The following is a 12,188-nucleotide window of genomic DNA, read 5'->3' on the forward strand; positions in this document are numbered from 1 at the left end:
GATGTAAAGCTACCACAGTAAATTTCGTGGAGTATATTTTACTCTAAAAAGACAGTATTTGGTCGCAGTCTAAACAGAGTCAAATTTACACTCGGGGTAGAATAATATTCAGAGTACATTTTACACAGAAAACATTTGGAGCGTTATTTACATTTTCCATTGTCATGTTCTGAGGGTCTATCATACAGTTTGTCTTTCTAATACAATACTGTACTCGCTTTTAGTCAGGGGTGGCCACAGAGAGTTACTCACATGATGTTTGGCACAGTTTTACGCCAGATGCCCTTCAAGATGCACAGTGGCTCCGAAACGCCAAATGAGTTGGGTTAAATATAACACATTTTGCGGTCAAAAAGGACCGATTCACTATTTGGGTTGATTTGACCCAACTCTCTGAGTTGTTTTTGCAGAATACAACCCCAAAAATTGGTAGCTTTGTACAAAACAACCACAAAAAATTGGACTGTTTTGTGCAAAACAACGCAAGAAGGTGGGTCGAATCTAACCAAGTAGTCCATTTTTGACCAAAAATGGTGTTATTTTTACCTCAACTGTTTTTAGAGTGGGGCGGCACGGTGGTCGACTGGTTAGCACGTCCGCCTCACAGTTCAGAGGTCGTGGGTTCGATCCCGGCCTCCCTGTGTGGACTTTGCATGTTCTCCCCGTGCCTGCGTTGGTTTTCTCCGGGTACTCCGGTTTCCTCCCACATTCCAAAAACATGCATGTTAAGTTGATTGGACTCTCTAAATTGCCCCTAGGTGTGATTGTGAGTGCGGATGTTTGTCTCTGTGCGCCCTGTGATTGGCTGCCAACCAATTCAGGGTGTCCCCCGCCTACTGCCCGAAGACAGCTGGGATAGGCTCCGGCACGCCCCGCGACCCTTGTAAGGATAAGCGGTATCGATAATGGATGGATGGATGTTTTTAGAGTGCATAAAGGGCTTTGCCGAGGGACCCAACTGGATGCTACCGTTCCCCCTGACCGGGATTTGATCCCCTGCCCCCGTTGTCTGAAGTCAGGGGTTATACCCACTGAGCACGCCGCCGCCTCTCTGTAATTCAATATACTTTTTGGAATATAATTTGTGCCCCTGTCCCATTGGCCAATGGAGAAAATTGGTAAATGCCGGTCACATGCACTAGGCTACTTGAATGGGCTATTTCTGCTAACTACTGTCACTGTTAAAGTTATTCAATCAAATAGTTACATAGTGTTGTTTTTCATCTTCTAGAACAGTGATCAAACTTTGACTTGGAGTTAACTCCGAGGTGTGCCTGCATGTACACTTGACGTCTAAGAAGGAGATTGCTTTGGAACTCTTAGCTCAGCGCAGAGGCTCGTGTTGCATGCCTTGTGTGTTTGTCAAGCCTTTGGCAGGGTTCATCGCGCACGGTTGCTTTCCTCACACATTCCTCGCCATCATCACTTATCTTTGTCATTACCTTCACTCTGAGCTTTACTGGGTGCACTCAAGGTCTCATCCCGTCTGCCTTATTCCACTCGCTTCCCTTGTTCACTTGGTCTCGCACCCGACTTAGACCCTTTTTAGGTGTGAGTGTGACCGTGTGTGTTTTGGCTCGTTCCAAAAACATTCCCAGTTCCAGTATGCTTGTCTCAGCGCAGCTTGTTCAAATATAGTACCTGCATGTTTATGGTATTCTCCCAAAACTGTACCAATGATGGTGACTAGGTTGTAGTCTTTTGTTTTTCATGTATCCGCATAGTTTACATCTTCGTGATTGGACTATTTAGGCAAGAAGATGACTCAAAAGCGAGAAAGTCTTGACTCTTGATGCTACACTCTAAAAACAGTTGGGTTAGAAGTAACACCATTTTGGGTCAGAAATGGACCGATCAACTAATTGGGTCGATTTGACCCACCTCCTTGCATTGTTTTGTACAAAACAGAGCTTTTTTTGGGGTTGTTTTGTACAAAACTACCCATTTTTGGGTTGTTTTCTGCAAAAACAATCCAGAAAGTCGGGTCATATTGACCCAAATAATGGATTGGTCAATTTTTGACCCCAAATTGTCTTATTTTGGTAGAAAGTGTTTAGAATACCACACCAGGTATTCATCTGCTTCAGCGTGTTTTGTGTCTGTCGAGCAGCAACAATAAATGTTCTGTCCTGGATTCGACGATAGGCTTGAGTTAAAATAATCGGAAGCTACGTTCATTGATGTAAAATGAACAAAACTTGCCTGTGTATGCCTACTTTGATGTTTTGAAATAAAGCAAAAATAGAAATACAAGGCTTATATCAAGTTACGTTATGAAATGTGCTTGGATTTATTGGTGTTCCATGTAAAAAAGAATGTCAGGCTAAATCATAAACCATAAACCATATTGTAGTCACAGATTTCCTCGGAGGGCAATTAGTTTGAAACCATATAAATGTTCAATCACTTCCTAATTGTATTACAGATACAGTACAGTACAAAACAAATTGATGGATAACTAGTTTTGAAATCAGAAGTCAAGAATAAAAGTTTGTTCAAATGACCGTAACAAAAAAAAAGTTCAAAATGTCTGTTATGATTTCATTCATAAGACGATTTGAAATTTTGGTACAGATTTCAGCCAGCATTATGGAAGTTGACATGCTGGATTTGCTTTCGCGGGCCACATAAAATGAAGCGGCGGGCCAGATCTGGCCCCCGGTCCTTGAGTTTGACACCTGTGGGCTAAGTGGTCGGTCCCCCACATTTTCACCTCACCAAATCTGTCTGTCTTTCCAAAAAGCTTGGACACCCCTTCCTTAGAGTGTCATTGCATGTCAACAAGCATTGTTGTACAATTTCAGTTTGCTTATCTGTTGCTTGTTTTCAAACTCGGATATATCTCTTTTTAGGTTATGGCAATCTAGGAGCCGGGGCTCTCGGAGCTGGCGGTTATGGAGCTGGAGGCCTAGGCGGCGGTGAGTACTACAGTATGTTAGGAAGCCGTCTGTCTATTATTTTCTCAGTAACAAACGTCAACGTGAAACGGTTTATAGCTTTTTTCCAAATTCAGGCATAGTTTCACCAGCAAATATTTTCTGTTCTCACAAAGGTGGTTATGGAGGATATGGTGGAGTCCCCGCTGGCGTATTCCCAGGAGCTGGGCAGAAGGCTGGTAAAAGAGGTACAGTCATGACTCTGGAATAGTCTAAATGTAATAAAGAGTACAGGTATATACTCACAAGCCAATTCATTAGGTACACTCGCACAAGATGAAATCTAAGAGAATCTGTCAGGGAGGTATTCTTGTAAGACTGTTTATCATTGAGGTTACAGTAATGGTGTACGGTTTGACTGAAGATGCAATTCTATAGTGATCCAACAACAGTTTATGTAAAATAAAATGTGTGTTCTAAAATACCAAAAGCACAATTCTATAGTATCTAACCATAATTGTATGTAAAACAAAGTTCGTATTTAAAGCGAAAGTCAACCCAAACATATTTTTTTTCCAGAATATGTTCTATGCGGGCCCACTAGTTGAAACAAGGCGTTCTGATAAATATTGCGTTTGTGGAATAAGAGTTAATCCACTTGTTTTTAGCCATCTCAGGGGCGGCCATTTTGTCACTTCTGTCGACTGAAAATGAAAAATCACAGTTCCTCAGGTAACGACCAATCACAGCTCACCTGTTTTCTGGAGCTGAGCCGCGATTGGTTGTTTGCTGAGCCCTGAGCAACTGTGATGTCAGTTTCAATTGACAGAAAAGACAAAATGGCCGCCCTCTGAGCTAGCTAAAAACGGGTGGATTTCTCACAGTCCACAAACGCAATATTAATCAGAATGCCTTGTTTCAACTAGTGGGCCTGCATAAAACATATTCTGGAAAAAAATTAATAAATAAATACCGGTAAATAAAATAAAAAATAATGAAACAACAACTTATAGGGGGGGGGGGTCGGTTCACATTTTTTCTTGTTTTCAAGCGTGACATTATCGGTTTAACCTGCATTTAGAATATGAGATCCCGGTGTGGTTCTGAATGGAACTCTGTCAAAACAATAAAGCAGTACCGTAACCTTTGCTGACTAGTAATGACGCGTATGGTAGCGTTGAAGCTGTAGTTTGAATGTGAGTTTGCCTACTTTCACGTTATTCTCCACAACCGTTACTTATGTTAATTTTGGAGATTGTCCCTCATTCAAACAAACCATTTGGTGAGTATGGGACCAAAAAGACGCAGCGTATAGTGTTGTTTTGTTACATTCTAACAGCTATTTCCCCATCGCAGGTGCTGGCGGCCATCTGCTACCATTTGGAGGTAAGATGTCGGCTGGTACACAGATGGATTACTATGTAAACACTGACACAATAATTGTACTCGTCTGAATTATTGTTTATTAATAACAGAAAGCCAAAATGAATGCACCACATTAATAGTAAATCAACATGAAAAACAATGTTTTGGACAGAAACATACTCCCGCAGAGCCTACACTGACCTCACTGTCTGTGCTGTTTATGTCCGTATGATTTACTTGAAATTAGGCAGCTCGATGAGGCATGGACTCCTGGGTCCACTCATGACGAGGGCTTTGGCAAACAGCTTATTCCTAAATATTGGTTGGCAGGAAAAAAAACTTCCTTCGAATAAGTCTGGGCTTTTTTTTTTTTTTTCCCCCCGCGATACTCAGAATAACATCTCACTCCCCTGAAAGAGCAAAGATAAACCGGTATTCTTTTGCCAAACCTTTCCTCAACAAATCTCCAAAGGCCACATACCTACAGGTAGTGCGCAACGTCTATTCAGGCAAAGTATGTGGAATTTAAGAATTTAAAAATGAAAATAGGAGTTGAACAAATAAACGATTGTGTCTTTGCTGCGGCCAAACTCCCCTACTTGTGAGGCTGACAGCTCATTTCTTACACGAGCGCTTAGCCAATGAAATGAGGCATTTGATGAGCACAGCTAATGACTGCCTCCCATAATTAAATTGAAAGTCTGCCGTGTCACTTTTGATCATGAAGGCATTTCACTTGACATTTGACAGAGTGGAGACACGGTCGTTGTAATAAATGACTCTACTGACTACACTACTTTTTAATATACAGCAGGAGCAGGAACTGGAACTGGAACCCTTCCTGCCGGAGGCAAGACACACAACTTTGTATCGTTTGCCTTCGCCTGTGCTTACATGAGTGTTTTCTTGCTCACCTCCTCTGACATTGTGTCCTTATTTACAGGCCCTGTCATCCCCCAGACGGGCTTGCCAGGAGGGGCTGGTGCAGGATCAGGAAAGAAAGCTTCCAAAGTACCAGGTATTGTATAATCGAATCCTAATCTACTCGTCATGCTCATGGGCAGACCGGATATTATTTCGATGTAATCTATCCATGAGGAAGAAATCACGGCAAATCGGTCTTCTTTTGCATGGGATGTATGTTGTAGTTTGTCAGAACGGTGATTCAGTTTGGGATTCTTTTACACAATATTTTCCATGACAAACCATCTGAGAGTCGCCTGTAATTGGTTTGCTTACTTTGATCTGGTCCTTTACCCAGAGCGCCTAAACTTGTGAGGGACCACCAGACAAAATGAAGACAATCTTCAATCATTAAAGATGAAGTCAACGCAAACATTATTTTTTTCAAGATGTTCTATGCAAGCCCACTAGTTGAAACGGGGCATTCTGATAAATATTGCGTGTGGAATAAGTGTTCATCTACTCGTTTTTAGCCATCTCCGGGGGCGGACATTTTGTCTTCTGTCGACTGAAAATGACATCACAACTGCTCACAATGACCAATCACGGCTCAGGTTCAGAAAACAGGTCAGCCGTGATTGGTCGTTGTGAGCAGGTGTGATGTCATTTTCAGTCGACAGAAGACAAAATGGCTGCCCCCGGACATGGATAAAAACAAGTGGATTTTGCTGCTTAATTTATATTCCACATTAATCTGAATGCCGTGTTTCAACTAGTCTGCCTGCTGGGAACATATTCTTGAAAAAAAATATGCTTGGGTTGATTTCCACTACAACTCATTCACTGCATTTGACAAATTTATTTGCCTTTTCACAGTCCAGCCATTCAATCCTACGGACTTATTTATATTTTTTTTCAACATTTTTCAAACACTAGAGTAAAAGAGGGTCTGAAAATGTCTGGCAGTGAATGAGTTAAGAACATTCCGGAACTTGATCACCTATTCAAATAGACAGACTATTGCAGCATTTTCATACGCGTTAAGATTGTACCATTGGTTCTGGCAGGTGTGGGTGTACCTGGGCTTTATCAAGGTGGACTAGTACCAGCGAATGGTATGTCACTCTTATTGATCAGCTACTGGCAGATAAAGGTCCTGTCCTGCAAGCTAATGCAAGCGTTTTTCTGATGGTTGCCTTCAGGATTTGGTAACCGCGGAGTTCTTCCAGGAGTTGCCACTGGCAATGGCCTCAGTCAAAAATCACGTAAGGATTTTCTTGTTCTTCAAGACTACATACTGTAGCAGGATGAATAAGTACTCCCTCTTATGCTCTCATGCATTTCTGTCTTATCCAGCAGCACAACACTAATATACAGCAATCGCCATAATTACACTTTAGCACTGATTAATGTGGCCTTTTGGCTGCTTGGCAGAATTCAGAAAGTAGCACTTTCATTTCAAAAGATTATTTTCCACCATCTATACACCTGACTGGATGATTTAATGTTTCTTCTGCAGTTGGAGCCGGGGGACAGGCTGGTGCGGGAGCGGGTCAGTTATTGATGCATTTCGGATTCATATACAGTACGTCTGTATTTTTCAAATATTTTTCAAATGTGTTCTTTGCTCAGGCTACGGTGGGCAGATGCAGCCCGGAGTGTTCCACGGATACCCTCTGAAATCACCCAAAACTCAAGGTGTGAATTTCATTTATAGGAGTGAATGATGAATCTATCGTTTTTATGTTGTACTCTATGAGGTTTGTTAAATATCAGTTCCACCATTTGTTTTAATAATGGGCTACACAGTTTTATGCCATGCTTTGATAGATCAACAATATTTACTTTATTGCATGTGACGACGTGATGTACTCCATCCCGTCCTTGTCCGGGAAATATCTCAAGTAGCGCTTGAGGCATACAATTGCAACTAGTTTATGCTGCATCTCTATCAAGGATTGTTCATTTGTCCTCAGGCGGCCACGGAGCAAAACCCGGAGGAGGAAAACTTCCCTTCGGTACAATTGCTCATGTTTCATTGGTACAAAGATTTGCCGTAATCATGACGTTAGCCATTTTTCAATGATATGCCATGTTGCAATGTTTCAGGCTACGGGGGCTTCGGTAATCAAGGAGCTGGTCTTCCAGGAGGTAAAGGTGGCCCTGGGTCAAAGCCTGGATTTCCCATTGGAACCGGTTGGTATTTGAAGGTCTTCTTGGCTAACATTTTGGATCACAAAAGCAGAAATCATGTCTCGTATTTAGCTTTTGTTTTAAATAAAACGTAAATAAAAAAAATAAATGCAATTTTGATTTGTTTTCTTTTTGGCAGGAGTGGGCACCGGTGGCATCTCACCTGCACAGGCCAAATCTGCAAAATATGGTAAACTAAAGTGTTGCGAGTTAGCCGTCACTACAGTATTCATTTTGTCACTTGTCTTTGCTTTTCTGTAGGTTTGGGTGGTGCTGGTGGTTTTGGCGCGGTTGCTGGTGGTGCTGGTGGTTTTGGTCCTGGTGCTGGTGGTGCTGGTGGTTTTGGTCCTGGTGCTGGTGGTTTTGGTCCTGGTGCAGGTGGTGCTGGCGGTTTTGGTCCTGGTGCTGGTGGTGCTGGTGGTTTTGGTCCTGGTGCTGGTGGTTTTGGTCCTGGTGCTGGTGGTGCTGGTGGTTTTGGTCCTGGTGCTGGTGGTTTTGGTCCTGGTGCCGCTGGTTTGGGCGGCGTCGGTGGCACAGGTGGACTATATCCAGGGCAGGTTCCAGGAGGTAATGTGTCTTGAAATGAAATCACAACAATATTTTGAAATGATATTGCTCTCATCAGATGTGTATGTAGAATGATTTCATAACCAAACATTCATTTGGTTGTTTTACCAAAATGCACTGAAATCAATGCACACATTGAATTTGTCCCTGTTTCACAGCAGGCTATGGACCTGGGTCCAAAGCTGCTAAATATGGTAACTAAAATTCTAGCTTTTATTTTTACAGTATTATGAAAGCGTTTATACAAACAACAACATTGACAGGTGGTGTACCAGGTGGAGTGCCGGGTGGTGTACCTGGTGGCCTTCCCGGTGGCGTACCAGGTGGCGTACCTGGTGGTGTTCCGGGTGGCGTTCCGGGTGGTGTACCTGGTGGTGTTCCAGGTGCCGTACCTGGTGGTGTCCCAGGTGGTAGATATTTACCATCAGCCAAAGCAGCTAAATATGGTAGGTGCAAGGCTAGCGCCTTTGGTAGCCCCGGTGGCAAAGGTGCGCTTTACCTATGGTGGACACTATGATGTATCACAACTTTGTGTCATTAACGTCTGTTCTGCTTCTCTTTGACAGGTGGTGTACCAGGTAGTGTACCAGGGGGTGTACCAGGAGGTGTACCAGGGGGTCTACCAGGGGGTGTACCAGGGGGTCTACCAGGGGGTGTACCAGGAGGTGTACCAGGTGGTGGATATTTACCATCAGCCAAAGCAGCTAAATATGGTCTGCACTAAGCTAATGGTTTTGGTAGTGCTTGTGACAAAGGTGGCCTCTATCCAGGTATGATGTCATCTGTCCTAATTTCTCCTTGAAAGGTGGTGTACCAGGGGGTGTACCCGGGGGTGTTCCTGGTGGTGTTCCTGGTGGTGTTCCCGGTGGCGTTCCCGGTGGCTTTCCGGGTGGTGTCCCAGGTGGTGGATATTTACCATCAGCCAAAGCAGCTAAATATGGTCTGCACTAAGCTAATGGTTTTGGTAGTGCTTGTGGCAAAGGTGGCCTCTATCCAGGTATGATGTCATCTGTCCTAATTTCTCCTTGAAAGGTGGTGTACCAGGGGGTGTACCCGGGGGTGTTCCTGGTGGTGTTCCTGGTGGTGTTCCTGGTGGTGTTCCTGGTGGTGTTCCCGGTGGCGTTCCCGGTGGCTTTCCGGGTGGTGTCCCAGGTGGTGGATATTTACCATCAGCCAAAGCAGCTAAATATGGTCTGCACTAAGCTAATGGTTTTGGTTGTGATTTCTTGTGGCAAAGGTGGTCTATCCAGGTATGATGTATCATGACTTCATATCCTTAAGAACATCTGTCCTAATTCTCTTTGAAAGGTGGTGTACCAGGTGGTGTGCCAGGAGGCCTACCGGGGGGTGTGCCAGGTGGTGTGCCAGGTGGTGTACCCGGCGGTGTGCCCGGTGGTGTAGCTGGTGGTGTACCAGGATTTGGTGGATATCAACCAGCAGCCAAAGCAGCTAAATATGGTATGGACATTGCTCTGCTTATAAGATTTTTGTCTAGTTGGCATTGCTGGTGGTGTTCATTTATACAATCAATATTATCTAATCAAAGCAGCTTAACATGGTATGGACGCTGCTTTTTTAGGACACAGGATTTTTGTTATTCTCATAATCATTATTTTATAGTCAGGCCAAAACCTCATATGTCACATTTTGGTGAGTTTCTTTACTATTGGCTAATCCACACGAGTAGGTGTTATTTTTCCATTTTATCTAAAGTGTTGAAAATGGCTTGCTCTCTTTCATGATGCAATGCTAATGGTTGAACAAACTTGCCATTTTTGGGGTCTCCTGAAAAGTGACTATTTTGGAGGTACAAGGTTTTGGCCCGACGCCACCGATATTTAAAAGGATCTACAGAAGACCTTCATTTGACCTTCTTTGAACTTTTGAATGCACATTTACAACTGTTCGATGTCTAATTTGCCCAACCTGCTGTTCGAGCTGAACGTCAAAATTCACAACAGGTGTTTGATCCTTGACTGGACCAATACATTTACTGGTTGATTTCAAATTGGTGTTTAAACAGTCCTTTTCATCATGCTGTTCACATGTTGACATTATGAGATCAAGACAACACGAAAAACAATCACCACTTTGCCTTTGGGAGCCTTCAAACACGAGGGAAGTCAGCACTGAAAGTCATAGTAGTAGGCATCTTTGGAAATGTATTGCGCAACTCATGGATCCAAAAGATGTCTTCAATTTCGCCGTTCGGCTCCTTCGTAGAAGTTGGGCAAAAAGTACTGAAACATTGACCGTTGTTTCACACTTGACGTCAAAGGTTGAGTGAAGGTCACATTAAATGTATCTGTAAAGTTTAGATTGCATTTTGTGTTTGTCTGAAAATTTCACCGAATGTTGTATAAGTAGTATTATACAATCAAAACCTTGACAGGTGGCGTCCCAGGTGGCGTACCAGGGGGTGTACCAGGGGGCCTACCAGGGGGTGTACCAGGGGGCCTACCAGGGGGTGTACCATATGGTGTACCAGGGGGTGTACCAAGAGTTGGTGGATATCTCCCGACAGCAAAAGCGGCGAAATATGGTATGGGCGCCACTCTCATGGTCGTAATTCTGAAAGTCTGGGGCACAAGTGGACTGTATCCCGGGCAAATAACATGCGTCATGTGTAAAAATCCTGATATTTTGATATCAAAAGCATCTTACTTGGGTCTCTTCAACAGGTGTACCAGGTGGTGTACCAGGTGGTGTACCAGGATTTGGTGGATATCGACCAGCAGCTAATGCACCTAATTATGGTATGGACATTGCTCTGCTTGTAAGAATTTTGTCTACTTCTGATTGCGATCCAGAGCTGACCATTCATACAATCGAAATGATCTAATCAAGGCAGCTAAATATGTTCTGCAAACATCTCTGATGGTTGCAGTTTTTTATGGTATAGACTCTATACAAAACTGCAATTGTGAAGAAAAGAGATGTGTCCATGCTATAGACACATCACTTTTCTTCACAATTGTATTTAGTTGTCATTGCTGGTGCGTACAGGTGGATATATGCAAAGCAGGGCATGAATTCAGACAATCAATCATTATTTCAAAGCAGCTCGAAATGCTTTGAGAATTATGACCAGCAACATTACTTTGCTGGTCGTATTTTTTTATTTTTTTTTGTGGCACATCTGGACTGCAGCCAGGGCAGACACGGTGATATATCCATCGTTATGTGTTCCTCCTTGATAGGTGTGCCGGGTGGAGTGCCAGGTGGCGTTCCAGGCGGTGTACCCGGGGGTGTGCCAGGTGGTGTTCCCGGGGGTGCGCCAGGGTTTGGTGGATACCAACCAGCAGCTAAAGCAGCTAAATATGGTATGGGGACTGTTCTGCTAGTCACAATTCTCAGTGTTGGTGGTATTGCCAGTTGTGCTTTTGATGGCACAGGTGGACTGTATCTAGTGATGATACCATCATGTATAATGTGTACTGGTAACACAAATAAAAATGTACATAATCAACACCAATTCTTTTTTGGACTTCTTTATAGGGAGTGTACCTGGTGGCGTACCTGGTGGCGTACCTGGTGGCGTACCTGGTGGCGTACCTGGTGGCGTACCTGGTGGAGTACCAGGTGGAGTCCCAGGCTTTGGTGGATATCAACCAGGGGCCAAAGCAGCTAAATACGGTGTGGGCACTGTTGTTCCCGGCACGGTCCTTGCTAAATTTCTGTCACAGGTTTACTGTATCCCGGGCGGTTGTATCCATGTTTCATGTGTAAAATCATGTCAACCTGCATACAATCAAAACAATCTAATCGAGTCGCCTTAACAGGTGGTGTACCTGGTGGGATACCTGGTGGCGTACCTGGTGGCGTACCTGGTGGCGTACCTGGTGGCGTACCTGGCGGCGTACCTGGCGGCGTACCTGGTGGCGTACCAGGTGGAGTACCAGGTGGAGTACCAGGTGGAGTACCAGGTGGAGTACCAGGTGGAGTCCCAGGCTTTGGTGGATATCAACCAGGAGCCAAAGCAGCTAAATATGGTATGGGCACTGTTGTTCCCGGCACATTTATCATCCATCCATCCATTATCGATACCGCTTATCCTCACAAGGGTCGCGGGGCGTGCTGGAGCCTATCCCAGCTGTCTTCGGGCAGTAGGCGGGGAACACCCTGAATTGGTTGCCAGCCAATCGCAGGGCACACAAAGACAAACATCCGCACTCAAAATCACACCTAGGGACAATTTAGAGAGTCCAATCAACTTACCATGCATGTTTTGGGAATGTGGGAGGAAACCGGAGTACCCGGAGAAAACCCACGCAGGCAAGGGGA

At 44.1% G+C, this 12,188-nt stretch overlaps 1 protein-coding gene across 11 annotated transcripts in view; it reads left to right on the forward strand.

Moving 5' to 3' along the window:
• Positions 1-12,188, forward strand: part of elna (elastin a) — a 74,956-nt gene that overhangs the window by 50,194 nt on the left and 12,574 nt on the right. For 7 of the 11 annotated variants that reach the window (XM_086035069.1, XM_086035070.1, XM_086035068.1 and 4 more), the window contains 24 exons: positions 2,853-2,918; positions 3,053-3,124; positions 4,233-4,262; positions 5,053-5,091; positions 5,185-5,259; positions 6,212-6,259; positions 6,347-6,409; positions 6,664-6,696; positions 6,777-6,842; positions 7,121-7,162; positions 7,254-7,340; positions 7,477-7,527; positions 7,599-7,904; positions 8,063-8,098; positions 8,168-8,350; positions 8,471-8,617; positions 8,710-8,844; positions 8,937-9,095; positions 9,213-9,362; positions 10,297-10,446; positions 10,586-10,660; positions 11,105-11,227; positions 11,403-11,540; positions 11,687-11,896. In XM_086035069.1, the coding sequence (XP_085891195.1) occupies positions 2,853-2,918; positions 3,053-3,124; positions 4,233-4,262; positions 5,053-5,091; positions 5,185-5,259; positions 6,212-6,259; positions 6,347-6,409; positions 6,664-6,696; positions 6,777-6,842; positions 7,121-7,162; positions 7,254-7,340; positions 7,477-7,527; positions 7,599-7,904; positions 8,063-8,098; positions 8,168-8,350; positions 8,471-8,617; positions 8,710-8,844; positions 8,937-9,095; positions 9,213-9,362; positions 10,297-10,446; positions 10,586-10,660; positions 11,105-11,227; positions 11,403-11,540; positions 11,687-11,896 (2,484 nt within the window). The remainder of the gene's footprint in view (positions 1-2,852; positions 2,919-3,052; positions 3,125-4,232; positions 4,263-5,052; positions 5,092-5,184; positions 5,260-6,211; positions 6,260-6,346; positions 6,410-6,663; positions 6,697-6,776; positions 6,843-7,120; positions 7,163-7,253; positions 7,341-7,476; positions 7,528-7,598; positions 7,905-8,062; positions 8,099-8,167; positions 8,351-8,470; positions 8,618-8,709; positions 8,845-8,936; positions 9,096-9,212; positions 9,363-10,296; positions 10,447-10,585; positions 10,661-11,104; positions 11,228-11,402; positions 11,541-11,686; positions 11,897-12,188) is intronic. The other 4 variants (XM_086035073.1, XM_086035077.1, XM_086035071.1 and 1 more) reach the window with 4 other exon arrangements.

Source organism: Filicampus tigris, chromosome 7, assembly GCF_054856515.1.
Source record: "Filicampus tigris isolate MCC_2025a chromosome 7, RoL_Ftig_1.0, whole genome shotgun sequence".
Lineage (NCBI taxonomy): Eukaryota > Metazoa > Chordata > Actinopteri > Syngnathiformes > Syngnathidae > Filicampus > Filicampus tigris.